A 25,494-nucleotide genomic window follows, 5' to 3' on the forward strand; every position below is an offset into this window, starting at 1 on the left:
CAGAACGCAGTAATTGTCTCGCGAGTTGAGGTTCCTGAGGCGCAAGGCTAAGGTGTTGAGGCTCTCGCCTTGAGGAGGGTTGAGGTCGCTGCAGCGAGAGCTGAGGAGTCTGCCTCATGGATGGGAGAGGTTGTTGTACCTCAAGAGAGTGTTGCCTCACTGGTGGAACCGCAAGTGGAAGCGGAGGAAGTAAGGTATAAGCTTCCTGTTCCCATTGCTGAGGTTGCCTTAAGGAAGGCGGAGGTAGCTGCACACCGCTGGAAACTGGCAACTCAGTACGTGGTAAGGTATCCTGAGGAGCCTCAACATCGTACGCCTGGCAGACAGGACTGCGGTTAGGCGGAGCGATCGCAGGAGGAGGTGTAACCTTCTCAGCCTGACACTCACGCATCAAGACCGCAAGTTGTGACTGCATGGACTGCAGTAGAGTCAACTTGGGGTCGGCAGACACTAAGGTCTGCTGAGGCAAAGCCTTAACAGAAGAGATCTGTTGCGGTAGCACCTTACTCCTCTTAGGAGGTGTGCATTCAACTGATGACTGCGGCGAGTCAGAGCTGATCCAATGACTGCAGCCAGGTTGTAGAGCTCTTGAGGTCTGGACTCTGCGTTTGAGTGGTCTTGAGACCTGAGTCCAACGTTTCCTCCCTGACAATTCTTCAGCAGACGAGTAAAAGACGGGCTCAATCGTCTGCGGGTGGGAGTGACGGTCTCTGGAAGACACGCCCGCAACCACCGAGGATACTTCTGTGCGCCGATCAAGGCCTGCCGAACCCTTTTGCCCTTCGACATTGCTTCTCCCCTGGGCTTGGGAGCTTGCAAGAGGTCCCGGACTGGGAGGACGACTGGCACGCACAGAAGTACCCTCACGCACCACACTGACACTGACACTAGCACTTGGCACTGCACTGACACTAGCACTCGTCACAGCACTGGCACTATTACCACCCACTGCACTCTTGACCTTAAGTTCCTTGACTTCGGCCATAAGAGACTTATGATCACTAACCACCGACTCCACTTTGTCACCTAAAGCCTGAATGGCACGCAAAACAACAGACATATCAGGTTGAGGGCAAATAGTAGGTTCGGGGGTAGCCACTACAGGGGGAGGAAAAGGTAGGGGATCATGAGGTGAGGAAAAAAGTGAAGAGCGAGAAGAACTCCTCCTAACTCTCTCTCTCTCTAACTTGGTTGAATACTTAAGAAATCGGACAAAATCAAGTTCCGAAAGTCCGGCGCATTCCTCACATCGATCTTCCAACTGACAGGGTCTTTCCCTACAGTCAGAACAAGCGGTGTGAGGATCTACCGAGGCCTTCGGAATACGCCTATTACAAGACCTACATCGTCTATGGGGTGGGGATTGTGAAATGTCAGACATCTTGAATCAAAGAGTTAGCCAAGTGGGGATTCCAAATCAAGCAAAAAGATCGTTAACCATTAATCAGAACTAAATAATAGCTATCTAAGCTAATATAGAAGTTTTCCAGTAAAGCGACAGCCGAAATCTGAGAGAAATACTTCACCAAAAGCCGTGAAAATACTCCAAGATCATAAGCGTATCCCAGAACGTCTTGCCGGAAGCACGACAGAGGAAAAATTGAGGAGGTGTCAACAAGAAGTACTGTAGTACCTGGCCACAGGTGGCGCTGGTGAGTACACCCCCTTCTAGTATTGTGATAGCTGGCGTATCCCTCCCGTAGAATTCTGTCGGGCAACGGAGTTGACAGCTACATGATTATCGGGTAAGTTTAATATTGAAAAATCACTGAAGTGTGAGTGAGTGGGGGTACCGCATTACCCTGGATACCCCCTCCATCCTCCCACTAACTAGTGGTTGGGTGGTTGCCACCTCACAATAAAGTTTTAATGGCTAGTCTTCTAGCTTCACCAAAAGATAATCCCTAATAAATATAGCGTTAGGTTTGTTAGTGACGGAACAATTGGTGACATACCATGCAAGGCTAAGTACCCTCCAGGATAGCTGCCATGTAAATTTCAAAAGTAAAAATTTCAGTGCATAAAATTCCCTTTCAAATAGTTTTAAAATGAAAAAACTGATCAGAAAACAAAATTAGTAGGAGTTCACTTTCCCTCTGCCTATACATACACCGAAAAGTCGGGCCTATTCTTCAGATTCTCCTCTGTCCTCATACTTCTGACAACATTGAGATTACCAAACAATTCTTCTTCACCCAAGGGGTTAACTACTGCACTATAATTGTTCTCTGGCTACTTTCCTCTTAGTAAGGGTAGAAGAGACTCTTTAGCTATGGTAAGCAACTCTTCAAGGAGAAGGACACTCCAAAATCCAACCATTCTTCTCTAGTCTTGCGTGGTGCCAAAGCCTCAATACCATGGTCTTCCACTGTCTTGAGCTACAGTTCTTTTGCTTGAGGGTACAATCGGGCACACTATTCTATCTAATTTCCCTTCCTTTTATTTCGTTAATGTTTTACAATTTATATAGGAAATATTCACAGTATTTTCATTTTACTTTCTTAAAATATTTTTTCTTGTTTCCTTTCCTCATTGGGCTTTATCCCTGTTGGGCCCCCTGGGCTTATAGCATCCTGCTTTTATAACTAAGATCATAGCTTAGCAAGAAATAATGATAATAATAATAATCCCAAATTAACATTATTTTAATGGGGATGATCTGTGTACCTTTAAGTGTTTGAAGGCTACTCATAAATGGCATGGGGTTGACAATTCCCTAGGTAGCATGACAATGACCTAGAGACTGACCATATATACATATGACCATTGCCCAAGACCCTCTCCACCCAAGCTAGGACCAGGGAGGGCAAGACAATGGTTGCTGATGACTCAGTATACCTGCTGAGTCATCAGCAACCTATAGGCTTTTCCAAAAACTCCCATCTCTAGCTCACAAGGATGGTGAGTTTGCAGACACTACAAGAAACTATCAACAGTGGGACTCATACTTCAGTTCAGTAAATCACCAGGCAGGGACATTTCCAACAGGCCACCACACCCATAAAGAATAAAATGATTCTTTACACAGGAACAATTAGCAATTTTAGTACTAGTTGAACAGCCAATACTGTATCATCACAGAACACCACTGTAACTAGATGATCAATGACCGATCAAACCATTAATATTGTTGGATATGAGTAAACCTCCTATTTGATTAATTTGTTTGTAAATGATTTTCTTTATTTTTTCATTCTTTGCTTATATTAATTTGGGTGTAAAATATGATTATTTATGTTTAAATAACTGATACTTATTTACCAAGAGCTATCTGGGAAATTTTGTATTTGACTTAACGAAATAAAGGTGAGCATTGTTAATGGTGGTTTGTTTACATCCTGAATTTTCTGTTCCTGCCTTGATGTCTTCTGTCTTCGTTCGCTCCCAGAGTTGTTGTCTTGAGTGGAGCGAATAAATATAAAGAGAACCCAATACAATTGAGGCTTGGTCCTCAACTCTAGTTTAGAATGTATTCAAGAAAACTGACTGACTTACCTCTAACTTTTGGATGGTGCCTTTATAATCTGTAAAGTTGTTCACAACTGATATGTATTTTGGTTTTGAGAGCAGAGCAAGTCTGATTGATGGCCATCGAGATCCATAAATAGGTGGATATGCAATATCAAAATATTCCAATGCCCGCTGTGTATTTAACACCTTTGGAGTCTTAGTCTGAGAAGGAAAAAAAATACATTAGAAACAATAGTTTACCAAATTATGAAATACTAATTAATTTACAAATGCCTTTCCTGTAGCTACCAGCTACTTCAGACACTCTAAAAGAAGATCCAAACCTGACTATCACTGTAAGCTGGTAGTACCATGCTTCTGTTGCCGTTTTACTTTGCCATACTGTCTGTACCAAAAAGTGCGGGCTTGCATAGTGGGGACCTTTAATTGTAAAATGACAAATTTGAAAGCAATTTTTATTTTTCATAACAATACAAATCTGTAGTATTTAAAGGGATTATACTTTCAACAAAGTTGGAAGACTAGCCAAGAGACTTTTAGCGAGGTGTAACTACCCTACCGCTAAATAGCAGAGGGGGGTAGGAGTGGTAGACAGCTACCCCGCTCTCACACATACATCTGTGTTATCTTGTCACTTTTTATTGCAGGCAGGACTTATCGGGGGGCTAGGTGATGGCGGGCCAATTTGTACAGTATAGGCCTAAATAGCTACAGGTTTGTATTGTTAGGAAAAACCCAAATTACTTTCAAATTTGTCATTTGTTCAGACACTAAATAAAAATCCTCGCTATTTATAGAGATTGACTCATCCCTTAGGAGGGTGGAAGTCTGAGCCAACTGGCTGGTCTTTGACCAGGGGTTTTCCCATACGTGCTCCGCATGTAACAGGGAGAAACCCTGGTGCAAGGCACGGTTAGCGGCCTGAGGAATCTGTGTGATTGTGGGATACAGTACTAGCAGTGTGACTAGTCTAGGTAAGAATTCTCAGATATGTAAGAATCTTAGAATCAACCATAGACATTACCCAATCCCACCACACCAGGGGTTATGGGGACATAATAGTATACTATATCTCTCTATACCAGGTTACACAGGGGAAATGGTTTTTCCTCCAGACAACGAAGACCATCTTTGCAGAGTACCGGAAGTACTATTATCCCATGGGGGAAAATGAAAGAAAGAAAGAAAGAGCCAGTCATTCTTTGTCATTCATCCCAGACTTAACCATGGTTAAAGTCTGCCCTTCACCGTCTGCTACTTGTCCATCAGGGAGCTTGAGGTGTTTAAACCATTTATTATTTAGCTACCCTGTTAATGGAGAAATTTTCATGTTTCTGTGGGTCACATCTAGCAGGAACTGGGCGGTGAAGGTTATTTGACGCTTCCACAAGCCCGCCAACAAGGCCTACATCACAGAGTACTTTTTCATTAAGGCTAGGTGCGTACTCCTACCCTCAACGTTATGAGCTTTAGGTCTCTTCTACCAGGAGGAGGATCAGGATTCAATGCTCAGTCCCTGACCTTGTGAATCAAAGCCAAGAACGTTCTTGGTGATCCTTCTCTTGACCTTCCTAGAGCTGACGAAGAGGCTGACTGACACTTTGGGGAGAGCTCCTGTAGTTCTCTTGAGGTAGCACCTCAAGTTCCTCCCTTACATAGTAGCCATTGATCTGGATCATTGGTCACACTATGAAAAATGTTATTTTCATTAGTAAAATAAATTTTTGAATATACTTACCCGATAATCATGTAGCTGTCAACTCTGTTGCCCGACAGAAATCTACGGTCGGGATACGCCAGCGATCGCTATACAGGTGGGGGTGTACACAACAGCGCCATCTGTGGTCAGGTACTCCAGTACTTCTTGTCAACACCACCTCAATTTTTTCCTCGGTCCACTGGTTCTCTATGGGGAGGAAGGGTGGGTCAATTAAATCATGATTATCGGGTAAGTATATTCAAAAATTTATTTTACTAATGAAAATAACATTTTTCAATATTAATCTTACCCGATAATCATGTAGCTGATTCACACCCAGGGTGGTGGGTGGAGACCAGCATACATGTTAACAAAGAAGCTAAGTATCCCGTATTTTATTTTATTAGTTATTCAAAAATAACATAAAATAAATAAGTACCTGGTAAGGAAGACGACTTGAACCATTACTCTGCCTTTATTAAGTACGTCTTCCTTACTGAGCGTAGCGGTCCTCTTAGGATGCTGAACGACTCTTAGGTGCTGAAGTATAAAGGGCTGCAACCCATACTAAAGGACCTCATCACAACCTTTAACCTCGGCGCTTCTCAAGAAAGAATTGACCACCCGCCAAATCAACAAGGATGTGGAAGGCTTCTTAGCCGACCGTACAACCCATAAAAAGTATTCAAGAGAAAGGTTAAAAAGGTTATGGGATTATGGGAATGTAGTGGCTGAGCCCCCGCCTACTACTGCATTCGTTGCTACGAACGGTCCCAGGGTGTAGCAGTTCTCGTAAAGAGACTGGACATCTTTGAGATAGAATGATGCGAACACTGACTTGCTTCTCCAATAGGTTGCATCCATAACACTCTGCAGAGAACGGTTCTGTTTGAAGGCCACTGAAGTAGCCACAGCTCTCACTTCATGTGTCCTTACCTTCAGCAAAGCAAGGTCTTCTTCCTTCAGATGAGAATGTGCTTCCCTAATCAGGAGCCTGAATTAGTAAGAAACTGAGTTCTTAGACCTTGGAAGAGAAGGCTTCTTGATAGCACACCATAAGGCTTCTGATTGTCCTCGTAAAGGTTATGACCTTTTTAGATAGTACCTAAGAGCTCTAACTGGGCAAAGTACTCTCTCCAGTTCGTTCCCCACCAAGTTGGACAGGCTTGGGATCTCGAACGACTTAGGCCAAGGACGTGAAGGAAGCTCGTTTTAGCAAAAAACCGAGCTGCAAGGAACATGTAGCTGTTTCAGATGTGAAAACTATGTTCCTGCTGAAGGCGTGGATCTCACTTACTCTTTTAGCTGTTGTCAAGCACACGAGGAAAAGAGTTTTTAATGTGAGGTCCTTAAAAGAGGCTGATTGGATAGGTTCAAATCTTGATGACATAAGGAACCTTAGGACCACGTCTAGATTCCAGCCTGGAGTGGACAACCGACGTTCCTTTGAGGTCTCAAAAGACCTAAGGAGGTCCTGTAGATCTTTGTTGGTGGAAAGATCCAAGCCTCTGTGGCGGAAAACCGCTGCCAACATACTTCTGTAACCCTTGATCGTAGGAGCTGAAAGGGATCTTACGTTCCTTAGATGTAACAGGAAGTCAGCAATCTGGGTTACAGTGGTACTGGTTGAGGAAACTGCATTGGCCTTGTACCAGCTTCGGAAGACTTCCCCTTTAGACTGATAGACTCTGAGAGTGGATGTCCTCCTTGCTCTGGCAATCGCTCTGGCTGCCTCCTTCGAAAAGCCCCTAGCTCTTGAGAGTCTTTCGAAAGTCTGAAGGCAGTCAGACGAAGAGCGTGGAGGTTTGGGTGTACCTTCTTTACGTGAGGTAGACGTAGAAGGTCCACTCCTAGAGGAAGAGTCCTGGGAATGTCGACCAGCCATTGCAGTACCTCTATGAACCATTCTCTCGCGGGCCAGAGCGGAGCCAACCAACGTCAGCCGTGTCCCTTTGCGAGAGGCGAACTTCTGAAGTACCCTGTTGACAATCTTGAACGGCGGGAATGCATACAGGTCGAGATGGGACCAATCCAGCAGAAAAGCATCCACATGAACTGCTGCTGGGTCTGGAATCGGAGAACAATACAACGGGAGCCTCTAGGTTATCGAGGTAGCGAACAGATCTATGGTTGGCTGACCCCACAGGGCCCAAAGTCTGCTGCAAACATTCTTGTGAAGGGTCCACTCTGTGGGGATGACCTGACCCTTCCGGCTGAGGCGATCTGCCATGACATTCATATCGCCCTGAATGAACCTCGTTACCAGCGTGAGCTTTCGATCTTTTGACCAGATGAGGAGGTCCCTTGCGATCTAGAACAACTTCCACGAATGAGTCCCTCCCTGCTTGGAGATGTAAGCCAAGGCTGTGGTGTTGTCAGAGTCCACCTCCACCACCTTGTTAAGCTGGAGGGACTTGAAGTTTATCAAGGCCAGATGAACCGCCAACAGCTCCTTGCAATTGATGTGAAGTGTCCTTTGCTCCTGATTCCATGTTCCCGAGCATTCCTGTCCGTCCAAAGTCGCACCCCAGCCCGTGTCTGATGCGTCCGAGAAGAGACGGCGGTCGGGTTTCTGAACAGCCAAAGGTAGACTTCCTTGAGAAGAAAGCTGTTCTTTCACCACGTGAGAGTAGACCTCCTCTCTTCGGAAACAGGAACTGAGACCGTCTCTAGCGTCATGTCCTTTATCCAGTGAGCAGCTAGATGATACTGAAGGGGGCGGAGGTGGCGTCTCCCTAACTCGATGAACAGGGCCAGCGATGAAAGTGTCCCTGTTAGACTCATCCACTACCTGACTGAGCATCGGTTCCTTCTCAGCATGCTCTGGATGCATTCTAGGGCTTGGTAGATCCTTGGGGCCGACGGAAAAGCCCGAAAAGCTCGACTCTGAAGCTCCATACCCAGGTAGACAATGGTCTGGGATGGGACGAGCTGGGACTCCTCAAAATTGACCAGGAGGCCCAGTTCCTTGGTCAGATCCATAGTCCATCTGAGAATCTCCAGACAGCGACGACTTGTGGGAGCTCTTAAAAGCCAGTCGTCTGACGGAGCCGGACACAAGATCATGGTACTGCTGCACAGTCTGTGAACTGTCAACCATGGGGAAGCGAGGAAGTACAGCGACAACCCGAAACTGTCTAGACTGTCTGGGTCGTACAGACAACTCCTTATCGGGTTGCTGAGGTTGCCGCACTGCGTCACAACAAGTCACTTCTGCTGGTTGTTGAACGTCTTCCCAGTGACACACTGACTCCGTAAACAAAAAAATCCTCTAACAAGGACTAAGCTTGGACTGCATGTCTTGCAACAAAGCTCAAGGTCTATGGGAGCAGGTGTGGTAACAGACGGGGTTAGCGACTGAAGCGGAACCATTACCCTCCCTGGAAGCATGTTATGCTTAAATAAAAGTCCATAGGAGGCTAAGCAGCTAAAGGCTCCTCTCCAAATGACAGAGTCCTCAAGGGAATATCAGAAGGAGGGAGAATAGCACTTTCTCATCTACAGGAACCATATCCGAGAAAAGCTAAGTTCTCTCAGTGAGGGTTTCACTGGTGCAAAAGCAGCAGACCAGAAGGCAACGTTATGAAACTGCTTGACAGTCTTGTGAGTTGGCAACAACCAAAGATGTGTGACTGAGGAGCATGCGGTAAGGTATGCAGAGCATGCTGTATGCAGAGCATGCTGTATGTAGAGCATGCTGTACGGTATGCAGAGCATGTTGCATGGCGTGCGGCTTATGCTGCATGGGATGAGGCTCATGCTGCATGGGATGAGGCTCATGCTGCATGGTATGAGGCTCATGCTGCATGGGATGAGGCTCATGCTGCAAGGGATGAGGCTCATGCCGCATGTGTTGAGGAGGATGCCGCATAGTATGAGGCTCCTGCCTTATGGGTTGAGGAGGTTGCCGCATAGCATGAGGCTCCTGCCTCATGGTTTGAGGAGGAAGCCGCATAGCATGAGGCTCCTGCCTCATGGGTTGAGGAGGATGCCGCATAGCATGAGGCTCCTGCCTCATGGGTTGAGGAGGATGCCGCATAGCATGAGGCTCCTGCCTCATGGGTAGAGGAGGTTGCCGCATAGCATGAGGCTCCTGCCTCATGGATTGAGGAGGATGCCGCATAGCATGAGGCTCCTCATAGCATGAGGCTCCTGCCTCATGGGTTGAGGAGGATGCCGCATAGCATGAGGCTCCTCATAGCATGAGGCTCCTGCCTCATGGGTTGAGGAGGATGCCGCATAGCATGAGGCTCCTGCCTCATGGTTTGAGGAGGATGCCGCATAGCATGAGGCTCCTGCCTCATGGGTAGAGGAGGTTGCCGCATAGCAAGAGGCTCCTGCCTCATGGGTTGAGGAGGATGCCGCATAGCATGAGGCTCCTCATAGCATGAGGCTCCTGCCTCATGGGTAGAGGAGGTTGCCGCATAGCATGAGGCTCCTGCCTCATGGGTTGAGGAGGTTGCCTCATAGTGCTGGAACCCGGCAACTCCCGATGCGGCAACTCACGCATGAAAGCAGGAGGCGCAGCAAGAACATGCGTCTGGCAGGGTGGACTGCGCATCGGAGGTGGAGCTCTCACAGGTGGAGGGTGGGAGCAGGCAGCCGCAGTATCTGCTGAGCGCACAACCTCGGCGGGTTGTAGGTTAACAGGCTACATTGTCAACCTTCCAGCATGATACTCCTGTATGAAGGAGCAAGCTGAGACTGTATAGTCTGCAGCATGGACCACTAGGGTCTATGAAAGACAACAACAAACGGAGCTACTGTCCTTTGAGACTGAGGGTCTAAAACAGCTGGTGCGGCAACAGACGGAGTTACTGCCTGTTGCGGTACCACCTTGCCTCTCTGGGAGGTGTGCAGTTGTCGTACTGCAGCAAGTCCGAACTGACCCAGTGCTAATGGCTACACCTAGGAGTTGGACTTGCGCGGAAGGGACCGACTTGCACTTAAAAGCTGCAAGATTTGGTCCATGGTTTCTGCGAGAAACCTCTTCCGCAGACGAGGAATAAATGGGCTCTCTCGTCTTTGTGTGGGTGGGGTGATCACGTCGGCTACGTGAGTTGGTTACACCCGAAACCACGGAGGGAAACGTCTGTTCGTCGATCAAGGCCTGATGAACCCATAAGTCCTTCGACGTTACTTCTCCCCTGGGCTTGGGAGCTTGTAAGAGGTCCCAGACTAGGCGAACAACTGGCACGAACAGACGAACCCTCGAACGCAACACTGTAACACTTTGCGCTTATCACTTTATCACTTTTGATTTTCTGTTTGCACTTATTTCACTGAACTCGAAACTTTAAGTGGTTTGTACCTGAAACACGCAATTCTATCCTTCATTAAAAGTTAGTAATTGCGAAAACAGTATTACAATGTAACAGAAAAACATAATGAAAGATAAATAATTCAGTGGCTGGAAAAGAGACTAAACACTAGATCAAATAAACTACGTTTAAAATCTCTCACCGCATAAAGCCTGGGAACAAGAATAAAACTCTAGAAACGTTTACCTTCTTCCCCTAAAGAGACTAGGGAGAAGAGCAAAAACGATAACAACGTTACCCGCTTGAACGAAACGTTTATCCTCCTCTCTCTCCCTCCGTCTCTATCTCTCTCTCTCTCTCTCTTGACTTAGAACCTGAGAGATGAGCCCAATTATATATATCGTTAAAACATATTATTGTTAAAGGAAAAAAACTGAAAGATTTCCCAAATAAAAAGTTCCTTTATTAGAATTAAAACCATTTAAGCTAAGAAAGAATGAACAAAACGCTAGAATCGGTTTACTCTTACTGCAACGTGAAACCGTGAATACTCTCTCTCTATCGTAACGATAGAGCGCAAGTTGAACGTTCTGAACGTCAACAACTGCAGAGACAAAACAAAACGTTAGTTCAACTTTGAAAACAGTACGAGACTATCAAAGAAATTCTTTCAAAAACATTAAAATAGCATAATATGTTAACAGGTAAAAACGAAATGACGGGCTCAATGTTAATTAACTTCGGTTCCAAGAAAAGACCGCCTACTATTAGGAAAGGTCGCATATAAACAAACATAAAAATTAATTTTAATAAGTTTATAATAAAAGGAAAAATTAAGAAAGAGAGTCTATACTCTCTTCGACACCAACACTTCCGTCTAAGGGAAGGGTCGGCCATTTAAAAGTGAAAGAGAGTTCATACTCTCTTCGTCACCAAAATTAAATCAAATTAATTCCAAAAACTTGCTAAGCTAATGATAAAGCTTCCTGAATAGCGAAGGCTAAACTCTAGAGCAAATACATCACCAAATCGTGAACAATAACTCCAGAATCAACAGCGTATCCATGTAGGTCTAGCCGGTGGCACGACAGAGGAAAAATTGAGGTGGTGTTGACAAGAAGTACTGGAGTACCTGACCACAGATGGCGCTGTTGTGTACACCCCCACCTGTATAGCGATCGCTGGCGTATCCCGACCGTAGATTTCTGTCGGGCAACAGAGTTGACAGCTACATGATTATCGGGTAAGATTAATATTGAAAAACTCCCAATCCGAAGGGCTCAAATCTAGATTCAGAGGTGTCAGGAGCAAAGTGGAGTATTACCCATTGTCATGAGTGAGAGACATTGAAAGAGGCCCATGGGATTTGCTGACTCTGTGCGAGCGAGCACAGTTAGGTTGTAACTGAAAGGCAGGATGTATGCAACTGAACTTTATTAAACAATCATTGAGTCTATATACAGCGACTTGCGAGCAAGAACGTCACAAAAATTAAATACTAAAATATTAACTAGCATAAAAATGACAAATTCAGAGATAATTTGTATTTTTCCTATTGATACAAACCTTTAAATATTTATTAGGGGTATTACTTATGGCGAAGCTGAAAGGACAAGCCATCAAAATTTAGCAAGGGTTAACTACCCATCCCGCTAGTTAGCAGGGGTTAGGGGGGCTTTCACTGTCACACCTGTGACTGTGCTTCACTTCAAGGAGGGCAGGGTCAGTGGGTAAATTTGTATAAATAGCTAAAGGTTTGTATCGTTAGGAAAAATACAAATTATCTCCGAATTTGTCATTTGTTCCGTAACTCCAATACAAACCTGCACTATTTATTAGGGGTGACTCAATCATTAGACGGGTGGAAGTCCCTGCCAATATGAAAAATTCATAGATAATTTGTATTTTTCCTAACGAGACAAACCTTTAGCTATTCATTAGGGGTTATTACTTTTAGCGAAGCCGAAAGGACGAGCCATTAAAATTTTAGCGAGGGTTAACTACCCATTCCGCTAGTTAGCAGGAGTAGGGGGAGGTAGCTTGCTACCGCTCCCACTCACACCACACACCGGTAATTTAGCTCACTTTGCTTGGAGGTAGTACTTCAAGGGGGATCGGGCTGGCGGGTAAGTTTGTATAGATAGCTAAAGGTTTGTATCGTTAGGAAAAATACAAATTATCTACGAATTTGTCAATTGTTCCATAACTGGAATACAAACCTACGGTATTCATCAGGGCTGACTCACCCATTAGGAGGGTGGACGTCCCTGCCAAAATGCTTTTGGCTTTACCCGGGGCCTCCTTATTTTGAATAGGTTTGTACTAAAAATAAGGAGTCCCTGCACGCTAACGCAAGGTCCGCGGCCTACGCAAGGTGTATATTGAGATGTTTAGAAGAGTGACTGTCCAGGTAAAGTTATTCCAAGTCTTTGTAGAAAAACTGCTGTAACCAAGACTTTCCCAATACCACCTTGCCCGGGTATGGGGATGCAACAGCATTAGCTTAATACTAGGAACAAAAGGAAGCTTAGTTTACCTGTAGTGGTTTGTAGTCAGCTTATGCAGAGAACCCAGGATGCTGCTTTCCCCAAGAGAGGGGAGAATGAAGAAAAGAATAAGAGCCAGTCAAACGGTTTTATTCACGCAGACTAAAACCGAGTAACAGTGCCCTCAAACTTCTGCTACTTGTCCAATAAGGATCTTGAGGTATTACCAGCTGTTATGCAGCCACCACAGGGTCGACAGAGAACGTATCGAGCCACCTGTGGGTCACGTCTGGCAGGTAGTGGGCTGTGAACGTATTTTGACGTTCCCACACCCCAGCCTGTAGAACCTGGGTCAAAGAGAAGTTTCTTTTGAATGCCAGAGACGTAGCTACACCCTGACATCATGGGCTCTGGGGCAACGTGAAGGAAGGTTCGGATTCAGGGCATGGTCTATGACCTTGTGAATCCAGGCAGAGATGGTGTTCTTAGTGATCCTCCTCTTGTTCCTCCCTGTGCTGACAAATAGTGCAGACAATGGGGACGGGCTGCGCCTGTTCTCTTGAGGTACAGCCTCAAACTCCTCACTGGGCAGAGTAAGATATGATCAGGGTCATCAGTTACAGAGCGGAAACTCGAAATCCAAATGGAGTCGAATTGGGGATCCCCTACTACCGGATTCTGAGTCTTGGCTACAAACTCAGGGATGATGCTGAATGTTACCTATTCTCCCCCCGAATGGGCTATGTCGTATGAGAGACCATGAAGTTCACTAACTCGCTTGGATGAAGCCAAAGCTAGTAGGAACACCGTCTTCCAAGTGAGGTGACGATCTGTTGCCTGGTGTGATGGTTCATAGGGAGGTCTCTTTAGAGACCTAAGAACTCGAACCCCGTTCCATGGGGGAGGTCTCACTTCAGAGTGAGGACAGGTAAGTTTGTAACTCGGTATGAGTAAGGAAAGTTCTAGCAATGAGGATATATCCATTCCGTTGAGACTAAGGGCTAGGCTTAAGGCTGAGTGATAGCCTTTAAACGCAGAGACTGAAAAGCGTATTTCCTCATACAAATACATAAGGAACTCCACTATTGCTGGAATAGTGTCATCGAGAGGAGAGATACCCCTTCCACGACACCAACCGCAGAAGACCTTCCACTTTGCCTGGTAGACTGCTGCTGATGAATTGCGCAGGTATCCAGACACCCTGCTCGCAACATGTTGTGAAAATCTTCTCTGAGTGAGATGTTGAATAGTCTCCAAGCGTGAAGTCGTAGCGAAGCTACGGCTTTGTGGAAGATGTTGTTTGAGTAGATCGTGTCATGGAGGGAGTTCTTTTGGAGACTCCGTCAGGAGTTGCACAAGGTTCGGAAACCATTCCGCATGATGCCATAGCGGAGCTATGAGAGTCACTGAGAGGTTGACCGATGTTCTAGCCTTATTGAGTACCCTCCTCATCAGACAGAACGGGAGGAAAGGTGTAAACGTCGATGTTGTCCCACCGTTGTTGGAATGCATCTTGCCAGAAAGCCTTGGGGTCTGAGACTAGGGAGCAGTACAACGGGAGCCTGAAGTTCAAGGCCGTTGCGAAGAGATCCACAGTCTGAGAACCCCACAAAGTCAGGACTTTGTTGGCTACTAGATGATCCAAAGACCAGTAGGTACTTACTATCTGAGATGCTCTGTTCAGGTTGTTGGCGACCACATTCCTCTTGCCTGGAATGAACCGTCACGTTTTGCAGGACGCTCAACGTCACATCTTGCTAGATGCTCGACGTCACGTTAAAGCAAGTCGTTCAACGTCACGTCCTGCTGAACGCTCGACGTCACGTTAGCTGGACGCTCGACATCACGTCTGGCTGCTTGACGTCTTAGGTTAAAGCGGCTAAAACACGCCATTTAACAATGGAGTTGTAAAGACGTTCGTCGTCATGAACCTCAACTAAAAGCCTTACGATGCTTGGCGTCCAGGTGTGGAGCTACCTGACGCTCAGGGTCCAGGCCTGCTATTCTCTTGTTGTCCGCAGGCTGATAAACTTGCACGAGCGAAGAGAGTTTCTGTTGTATATCTTGCAGCATATTAAAATTAGGGTCCACTTGTTGTGGTACAGGAGACGTCACATCTACCACAAGCTCGCTTTCTACGCCGTTTTAAAGAGCGCGCAGAGCGTCCAGAGGATGCGAGCCAGACTGATGGAGGAGGAGGAGCATGAACCTAGGTCAAGCCAGGCTCAGACAACTGTCCTGCAACTGGGTGAGTTGGACATTTCTTGACAGTTGCTGACATCCTTAAAGGACGCTTGGCAGGAGAGCTTCCTTCGGTACAATGAAAAACGCTCAGGACTGCTCCAAAGCCTACAACCAGAAGCTTGCGGTGTCATGATAGGACGCTGATTGACCGTGTACACCTTCCTCTTCAGAGGTCTGGAAGCTTAATGCCAGCCTCGTCTGGGCGCTGTGTTATCTGAAGATGACGATAAAACTTTTACCTCACCTTTCCTATGATGAAGGTGGGCGTCCTGGGAAGCGTCAAAAGGTATGCTCGAGGAGGCGTCTGCTCAGGAGCTAAAGCCTCTGGTTTCTTTTTGTCGTTCGACATTCCTTCTCCCAGGGGGGTTGGGGATCTTGGAAGAGGTCTATGGTCAACATTCCTTGGAAGAGGTCTATGGTTAGAACGTTCGACATTCCTTCTCCCAGGGTTTAGGGAGAGAAGAAAGACAGGTCCTAGCAGACGCACCACCTATTTGAGGGGTGGTGCTTAGGCCGAAACAAAGAACCCAAAACTGGACAACTTCCTCCTATACACGAACCTTCAGGAATTGCTTGAAGTTCGGATGGATGAGGATGTGGAAGTAAGCATCCTGGAGGTCTAAAGAGACCATCCAGTGGACCTTTCCTACTGCTGTAAGGACTGATTTCGATGTCTCCATGGAGAACTTTGACTTCTGAACGAAAGCGTTGAGAGCAGTTACATCCAGGACCGGACAATAGCCTCCCTCTCCCAAAAGAGAGACATTTGATGTTGCATAGTCTGTCTCTTTGGCTCCTCTCTGAATTTGGCAGAAGTCTATCGGAGTAACTAATAAATGACAAATTCGGAGATAATTTGTATTTTTCCTAACCATACAAACCTTAGCTATTTACATAGGGTTTACTTTCGGCATAGCTGAAATGACGAGCCATTAAGTTTTTAACGAGGGTTAACTACCCCCCGCTAGTTAGCAGGGGGTAGGGAAGGGGTAGCTTGCTACCCCTTCCCCCCCACACACCTGAGAGTGTCTCACTTCACTTAGAGGTAGGACTTGACTTGGGGGACAGGGCTGGCGGGCAAATATGTGTAAATAGCTAAGGTTTGTATGGTTAGGAAAAATACAAATTATCTCCGAATTTGTCATTTGTTCCGTAACCGAAATACAAACCACACTATTTACATAGGGTGACTTACCCCTTAGGAAGGGCGGAAAGTCCCCAGCCTTACTGGCTTTTGGCTTTACCCGGGGACCCAAAAACCGAGTGAGCAGTACTCGAGAAAGGGGGTTCCTGCACCTCGCACTCTCCGAAGCTTGCTGCGGACGTGCAGCCTACATAAGTTGTGTGTGGAGGAAGTTGTGACTCGTCCTAGGAAGTTGACCTAGAGTTCTTTAGATAGAAATCTAGGCTAGGACGTTCCCAATACCACCTCGTCAGGGTATGGGGGACGCAAACAGTATTATAGTTAATACTAGGAGCACAAGGGAGCATGGTTTACCTGCAGAGGTTGAGGTCAGCTATGCAGAGACCAGGATGCTGCTTTCCCCAAGGGAGGGGAGAATGAAGAAAGAAGTAAGGGCCAGACATACTCTTTCAATCACGCAGACTAAAACCGGGTAACAATGCCCCCAACCTTCTGCTACCTGTCCATTAAGGAGCCTAAGGTTAGACCAGCTGTTGTGCAGCCACCACAGGGCCAATAGAGAATGTATCGAAGCTCCTGTGGGTCACGTCCTGCAGGTAGTGGGCTGTGAACGTCGTCTGGCGCTTCCACACCCCAGCTTGCAAAACCTGCGTCACAGAGAAATTTCTCTTGAATGCCAGGGACGTAGCGATGCCTCTGACATCGTGCGCTCTAGGGCGGCGTGACGGAGGAGGGTCAGGATCCAAGGTATGTTGAATAACCTTCCGGATCCAGACCGAGATGGTGTTCTTGGTGACCCTCCTCTTTGTCCTTCCTGTGCTTACGAATAACGCATGCACCTGAGGACGGACTGCAGCTGTTCTCTTCAAGTAATGCCTCAGACTCCTTACTGGGCAAAGTAACAGATGGTCTGGGTCACTTGTTACAGAACGAAGACTCGTTACCCTGAAGGAGTCGAACCTAGGGTCTGACACCCCAGGGTTCTGAGTCTTGGCAACAAACTCAGGGACGAACCTGAACGTTACCTCCCCCCATCCCCTTGAATGGGCGACGTCGTAAGAGAGACCATGAAGTTCACTGACCCGCTTGGCCGAGGCCAAAGCGAGCAGGAAAGCCGTCTTCCAAGACTGGTGGCGATCAGACGCCTGGCGTAATGGTTCAAATGGGGCTCTCTTCAGAGCCCTGAGGACCTGAACTATGTTCCAAGGAGGAGGTCCTACTTCTGACTGAGGGCAGGTAAGCTCATAGCTGCGTATGAGTAGAGAGAGTTCTAACGAAGAGGAAATGTCCACTCCTTTCAGCCTAAACGCCAGGCTTAAGGCTGAGCGATAGCCTTTCACCGCTGGAACTGAAAGGCGCATTTCCTCTCGTAAATACACAAGAAACTCCGCTATTGCTGGAATAGTGGCATCGAGTGGAGAGATACCCCTCCCACGACACCAACCACAGAAGACTTTCCACTTCGCCTGGTAGACTCTGATAGAGGACTTGCTTAGGTGGCGAGACATCCTGTCCGCAACCTGTTGCGAAAATCCTCTCTCCGTGAGGAGACGCTGGATAGTCTCCAGGCGTGAAGCCGAAGCGACGCTACGGCCTTGTGGAAGATGTTGCAGTGTGGTTGTCTGAGTAGCTCGTGTCGTGGGGGGAGTTCCCTCGGAAGCTCCGTCAGGAGCTGCAGAAGGTCCGGGAACCATTCCGCGTAATGCCACAGCGGAGCTACAAGTGTCATGGAGAGATTGACCGATAGTCTGGTCTTGTTGAGCACCCTTCTCATCAGACAGAATGGTGGGAAGGCGTAAACGTCGATGTTGTCCCACCTCTGCTGAAAAGCATCTTGCCAAAGAGCCTTGGGGTCCGGGACTGGAGAGCAGTACAGGGGCAGCTTGGAGTTCAAGGCTGTCACGAACAGATCTACTGTCGGGGAACTCCACAAAGTCAGGACTTTGTTGGCTATCTGAGGATCCAAAGACCACTCGGTACTCACTATCTGCGTCGCTCTGCTCAGACTGTCGACGAGCACATTCCTCTTGCCTGGAATGAAGCGAGCCGAAAGTGTGACCGAGTGGACTTCGGACCACCTCAGAATCTCTACTGCAAGATGGGATAGCTGTCAAGAAAAGGTACCTCCCTGCTTGTTGATGTAAGCCACTACCGTAGTGTTGTCGCTCATCACCACTACGGAGTGGCCTGCCAGGGTCCGTTGGAACTGTTGAAGAGCCAGGAAAACGGCCTTCATTTCTAGCAGGTTGATGTGTAGGTACTTTTCTGATTCTGACCAGAGGCCTGAGATCCTTTGGTTCAGAATGTGGGTCCCCCACCCTTCTTTTGACACGTCCGAAAACAGAGTCAATTCCGGGGGGAGGACGAGAAGATCCACTCCCTTCCGAAGGTTCACGTCGTTCAGCCACCACCGAAGGTCCATCAGTTCCGTGGATCCTATAGGAACCAGAAAGTCCGGAGAATCGGAGCCTTGATTCCACCGGGACTTTAGCCGCCATTGCAGGGATCTTATCCTGAGGCGGCCGTTCGGAACTAGATGTGCCAGGGAGGAAAGGTTCTGCGACCCTCCTCAGCCTTGCTATCCTGTCGTCTGATGGAAAGGATTTGTGGAGATCGGTGTCTAATATCATGCCTAGATATACCAGTCGTTTTGTCGGAAGCAGAGAGGACTTCTCGAGGTTTACCACAACCCCCAGGTCTCGGCAAACCTCCAGAAGCCTGTCTCGGTGTCGAAGAAGGGTCGACTCCGAGTCTGCCAGGACCAGCCAGTCGTCCAGATAACGGAGGAGACGTATGCCGTTCCTGTGCGCCCAAGACGAAATCAGAGCGAACACTCTGGTGAACACCTGAGGAGCTGTGGAGAGACCGAAACACAGCACCTTGAACTGGTAGATCTTGCTGTCTAGGCTGAATCTCAAGTACTTCCTGGAAGACGGATGGATTGGGATCTGGAAGTACGCGTCCTTCAGATCCAGTGTGCACATGAAGTCTTGCGGTCTCACTGCAAGTCTGACCGTGTCTGCTGTCTCCATGCTGAACGAAGTTTGCTTGACAAAATTGTTCAGGGCTGAGAGGTCGATGACCGGTCTCCAGCCTCCAGACGCCTTCTTTACAAGAAAGAGTCGACTGAAGAAGCCTGGGGAGCCGCCGTCGACCTCCTGGAGAGCATCCTTCTTGAGCATGGTCTCGACTTCCGCCCGAAGGGCTAACCCCTTTGCCGATCCCATGGCATAGGAGTTCAGCGGCACTGGATTCACTGTCAGGGGAGGTGGAGATGTCGTGAATGGGACGCGATAACCTTGGCCGATCACAGAGACCGTCCAAGAATCGGCCCCAAGTTGCTGCCACCTGTGCACGCAACTTTTCAGGCATCCCCCCCACAGGTGGACACGCGGGGGGATTGCCAATCCTAGCGCTTGCGGCCTCGGCCGCTGCCTCTAGGATTCTTACCTCCCCTAGAGGACTAGCCGCGCCTTCTGTCCTTGGTCTGAAAGGGCTGCGGCTTAGACACCCCTGTCTTAGCTGCCGGAGCCTGCTTCGGTGTCTTGCGAGGCTGCTGTTGCTGTTGAAGTGCCGGAGGCTTGTAGGGCCGAGATGTCAGGGCCCTCTGGAGGAGAGAATCTTGATTTGATCTCCTCCACCTCTCGGCTGTTCGTTCTATGTCCTTGGGCTCGGGCAGATCCCTCCCAGTAATGGAGGAGTGCCTGAGCCTGCAGACGTCCACGGCGGGGACCTTCGGATGGAACCTCTCGGCCACTGCGTCACGACGCTTGAGGATCAAGTTAGCCCACAGGTTAGCCACCTGATGAGCGAGGCACTCGATCGAACGCGTGCCCGAGAGGAGGAAGGTCTCCAAAGCCTTCCTATTGCTCTCCTTGGACAGATCCTCAGAGCGCAATAGGATGCCCAGAGATCCCAGCCAAACATCCAGCCACGAAGTTGCCTGCATGGCACTCTTCGCGACCTTCTCAAGGTTCAGGACCTCCGAAGCCGAGAACGTCACCTGCCGGGCGGAGAGCTTCTCGAGAGGAGTTCCCCTGGTCAGCTCTTCCACGGAATGGTGGAGCGGAAGGGCCATACTGGACTCTTCCATGATCTCAAAGTACCTCCTCTGATGTACTCGAGGAGGTGGGAGGAGTTTGAACCCGGCAGAAGAACGACCGGAGGAGGCGAGCTCGGAGAGCTGGGCTTCGACTCTGTCCCTGGCCCCTTTCACCCCTTTGGACCAAGGCAAAGCTGCGCTGGACTTAGGGGTTTCTGGGTGCCGTAGACTTCGTCTAGCACCGTGTCCTTGCCCTCACGAGGGGCAGTCTCCGGGTCCTTAAACTTGTTGAGCTGCCTCATCAAGCCTAGGACCTGCCAGAAAGCGTGTTCCGACTCGAACTGGTCTCCTCCTTGCGGACTGGCAGCTAAGTCTCCGGTCCCCAAAGGCTCATCTTGGGGAGATACGTGGACGTCCTCCCGGGGTTTAGTTGGCTCTGGACGTATCCTGGATGACGATTTAGGAATCGTCTTGGAGTCCTTGGGCTCCCTCCTAGGAGGAATACAGGACTCCAGCAAAGAGGTCCGGAAGGGGGCTTCCTCGCGAGCAGCTTCTCTCCGAAGAGGAGGGGTTCCTCCCATTGGTGCCGTGGGAGACAACCCTGCCTCGCTGGACTCTCCTGAGTAAGGAGATAACTCGTCCACAGGAGAAGGAGAAACAGCACGTGTAGGAGAAGGCGTAGGAGTCCTCCTAACCGACCTCTTGGGAGCCAACTTCGCCCGAGGAGAAGTCACCACGAAGTCCACTCCTCTCCTTCTCTTCAGCGGGGGAGAGCCTGCCGTTGGTTTAAGTCCCATATCAACGAGGGCGGGCTTCACAGCCTGAACCATTGCGTTCATAATGTGACGGAACCAAGGCTGATGGGTAACTGACGCAATGTCAGTTATTCCCGCTGGAGGGAAGGGGATCTCCTGATCCTTCGGAGTGGACACCACGGGGCCTGCCTGAAAAGAAGAGGAAAAAGTGTTGCAAGGACCTCTCCGTAGATCCTTCCTGGTCCTGGTCGGTAAACCTACGCTTGCACGGAGGCGATCCAGAGGCTGATCTGGAAGTCCGTGTCCCTGTCGGTTGGCCGCGCTGATGTTCCCTGCGGGAATGGGAATCACGGTGGTTCTCACGCGAAAAGGCATTCAAGGAATCGCACGCGGGCGTAATGCCGCGTGTGGGTGCGTTCGCTCGCGGGCGAGGGGGCGCGTGGACAATATGGCGCGTGGGCGAAAGGACACAATGGCAAGCGATTGCGTTGGCGCGCACGTGAAGGAGCACGAGACCGCGGGGGTGAAGGTGTGCGCTGAGCACTAAGCGATCGACGGCGGCGCGTAGGAGAACACGAAAAAAGTCGCGAGCGACTCGGCGAGCGCTTGCCAGGTGGAGAGCGCTGGCGCGTTGGAGAACGCTGGTGCGATGGCGAGCGATGTTGCGTGCGTTCCGGAGAACGATGGCACGTACCACGAACAGGCGAACGACTGCGCGCAGGCGATTTATCGCGCGGGCGAGTCGGAGACCTGGGGCGATCAGACTGAAGAGGTCGAGGGCGCTCAGGAGAGCGCTTGCGCACAGGCGAGTGATCGCGTGAACGCGCAGGAGAACGTTGGCGCGCAGTAAGATTACTGCGCACATCTGAAGAGGTAGACGAACGCTCGCAAACAGGAGCTTTAGCTCGTTGTTGCGCCGGAGCAGAAGGGCGCGCAGGGGCGCGTGGGCGAGGCGACGGGTAAGTACCCTTGCCTAAGTCCAGATCAGGTGATCGTGGACGAGATGATGATCGTTGGCGCGCTAGGTGCACATCAGGCACAGGTTGAGCAATAGCGTGGCTGCGCACAGTAGAACGATGGCGCTCAGGAGAACGTGGGTGCGCAATGAGCACATCAGGAACATGAGGGCGCTGCTTCGCAGGAGACCTGCGAGAAGGAGAGCGCTGGTAAGCAGGTGATCGCTGCCGCGCAGGGGAGCGCTGGCGAGCAGGTGATCGCTGCCGAACAGGAGAGCGCTGGCGAGTTAAGTCCGAAGACTTTAACTCTGGGGAGCGCTTGAGCGCTACTGCACGCAAACGCGCAGGGGAACCCTGACGCGCAAGGGACTTACCCACACCGTGAGTAGAGTCCATTAACCCCGAAGGGATCGGTGCCTGTTGGATAACAGGGTGAGAAGGCGCCCAAACCGCATCTGCTGCCAGGAACGGAGAAGGCAGTTCGGAAGGTCTGGCAGGCGTAGGGGATCGCGAACGATCCGCGGAGAGGTCAAGGGGCGCTGCTGTGAAGGGCTGCTCCTGACGGGGGGGCTCCTCCTTAGGGGGAGGATCAGGAGAAGACGACCCAAAGAGGCGCCTCCTAACTCCTTTATAGGGAGAAGGAAGCCCTCTGCTGCGAAGAGGCTGACGGGCCTTACGTCGAATACGACCCCGAGGAAGGGCGTCCGGGTCATCAGTCCTCCGAAAAGGAGTCTCTGTCAGCGCGCTCCCCCGAGGGGGAGACCCGCCCGCAGGAGAGACCGTGGGACTCACCTCCCCCCTTGGAGGATATTCGGAGGGAGGAGGAGAGCCATCAGCAACGTCCGCAACAGCAGTATCAAGGGTTTGACCAGACCCGTCGGAAGGCTTGGCCAAAACAGTGTCGACAAAATCCGAAGGGAATACCTCCGGTATTACCGGCGACTGTTTGACAGCAGCCCCCAACTGGATCAGGTCAAACAGGGCTTCCTTGGAGGGCATGCCCTTAAGCCCCAAGGAAGCCCAAAGCTGAAAAAAATCATTATTAGCAACAGTTTGATCAAATTCCTCAAAATCCAAATTATCCTCAGCTGCCACGCTAAGGGAGGCAACGCCCTCTCCCGCACCCCGAGGTCGGGAAACACCACTAGGGCCTGCGCTACCACTCGGCAGCCTCTCACGAGAGACTGATCAAGTGGGAGCTTCGGAGGAGGTTCGGGCGGCGGAAGAGGAGTCATTGGAGCCTTCCTTCTTCAAGGTTGCCCCTGAAGGAGAACAGTCTCTCTTCGACTTCTTCTTACGCCGGCGGCCGAACTTCTCCCACTGGGAGGCAGACCACTCCCTGCACGTATTCTCTCTATCACACCGTCGGCCTCGGCACTGCGGGCAAAGGGTGTGAGGATCGGTGTCCTCCACTGACATGAAGGTCCCACAAGGGCGGCCAGCGAGTCCAGGGCACTTGCGCATAACGATGACAATGGTCGAGGCCAACTTCCAAGCACACAGAACTAGAAAAAGTCAAAAAACAAATTAAGGCTGTCATTAACGAGGACGAAAAACAGCAACGTCTGTCTTCGTCCGAGCCATAAAGTGAAGTGAGACAACTCACAGGTGTGTGGGGGGGGAGGGGTAGCAAGCTACCCCTTCCCTATCCCCTGCTAACTAGCGGGGGGTAGTTAACCCTCGTTAAAAACTTAATGGCTCGTCATTTCAGCTACGCCGAAAGTAAACCCTATGTAAATAGCGTGGTTTGTATTTCGGTTATGGAACAATTGTATTTTTCCTAACTATACAAACCTTAGCTATTTAATATGGGTTATTACTTCGACGTAGCTGAAATGACGAGCCATTAGAATTTTAACGAGGGTTTACTACCCCACCGCTAGTTAGCGAGGGGTAGGGAGGGGTAGCTTGCTACCCCCTCCCCCCTCACACACACCTGTGAATACTTCACTTTGCTTAGAGGTAGGACTTCATGGAGGACAGGGCTGGTGGGCAAGTTTGATTAAATAGCTAAGATTTGTATAGTTAGGAAAAATAAAAATCATCTACAAATTTGTCATTTGTTCCGTAACTGAAATACAAACCACGCTATTTACTGTAATATGGGTGACTCAACCCTTAGGAAGAGTGGTAAGTCCCTGCCATACTGGCTTTGGCTTTGCCCGGGGACACAATATTTGAGTGTATAAGTACTCAAGAAATAAGGAGTCCCTGCACCTCGCTAGCATTGCTGTGCAACTGCTGCGGCCTACATAAGCTGTGTGTGAAGGTGAGAAGCGTGACTCGTCCTAGGAAGTTGACCTAGAGTTCTTCAGATGGAATTCTAGGCTAGGACTCTCCCAATACCACCTCGTCAGGGTATGGGGACGTGACAGTATTAACCTTAATACTAGGAACACAAGGAAGCATGGTTTACCTGCAGTGGTTTGAGGTCAGCTGTGCAGAGAACCCAGGATGCTGCTTTCTCCAAGGGAGGAGAGGATGTACTGTAGAAAAGAATAAGGGCCAGACAAACCTTTTCATTCATGCAGACTAAAACCGGGTAACAATGCCCTCAACCTTCTGCTACCTGTCCATTAAGGAGCCTGAGGTTAGACCGGCTGTTGTGCAGCCACCACAGGGCCGATAGAGAACGTATCGAGTCTCCTGTGTGTCACGTCTTGCAGGTAGAGGTCTGTAAAGGTCGTCTGACGCTTCCACACCCCAGCTTGCAGGACCTGCGTCACTAAATAGTTTTTCTTGAAGGCCAGGGACGTAGCTATGCCCGACATCATGTGCTCTAGGGCGACATGACGGAGGAGGGTCAGGATTCAGGGCTAGGTGTATTACCTTGCGAATCCAGGCCGAGATGGTATTCCTAGTGACCCTCCTCTTCGTTTTCCCAGTGCTCACAAACAAGGCTTGCACCTGCGGACGAACTGCAGCTGTTCTTTTAAGATACAACCTCAAACTCCTTACTGGGCACAGTGGGAGATGGTCTGGGTCATCTGTTACAGAACGAAGACTCGAAACCTGGAAAGAGTCGAACCTAGGGTCCGGCACTCCCAGATTCTGAGTCTTGGCAACAAACTCAGGGACGAACCTGAACGTTACTTCCCCCCATCCCCTTGAATGGGCGATGTCGTATGAGAGACCATGAAGTTCGCCGACTCGTTTGGCCGAAGCCAAAGCTAGCAGGAACACCGTCTTCCAAGTAAGGTGGCGATCTGAAGCCTGGCGTAATGGTTCGTAGGGAGGTCTCTTCAAAGACCTGAGAACTCGAACCACGTTCCATGGAGGAGGTCTCACTTCCGACTGAGGGTAGGTAAGTTCATAACTCTGTATGAGTAGAGAAAGTTCCAGTGAGGAAGAAATGTCCACTCCTTTGAGCCTGAAGGCTAGACTTAAGGCTGAGCGATAGCCTTTCACTGCCGAGACTGAAAGGCGGATTTCTTCC

General features: G+C 49.3%; 1 protein-coding gene across 2 annotated transcripts in view; it reads right to left on the minus strand.

The window, feature by feature from the left end:
• l(2)10685 (5-methylcytosine rRNA methyltransferase l(2)10685) overlaps positions 1-25,494 on the minus strand; it is an 88,920-nt gene that overhangs the window by 54,530 nt on the left and 8,896 nt on the right. For both annotated transcript variants that reach the window (XM_068375436.1, XM_068375435.1), the window contains exon 2: positions 3,496-3,672. In XM_068375436.1, the coding sequence (XP_068231537.1) occupies positions 3,496-3,672 (177 nt within the window). The remainder of the gene's footprint in view (positions 1-3,495; positions 3,673-25,494) is intronic.

This window comes from Palaemon carinicauda, chromosome 6 (genome assembly GCF_036898095.1).
Source record: "Palaemon carinicauda isolate YSFRI2023 chromosome 6, ASM3689809v2, whole genome shotgun sequence".
In the NCBI taxonomy this organism is placed as follows: Eukaryota; Metazoa; Arthropoda; class Malacostraca; order Decapoda; family Palaemonidae; genus Palaemon; species Palaemon carinicauda.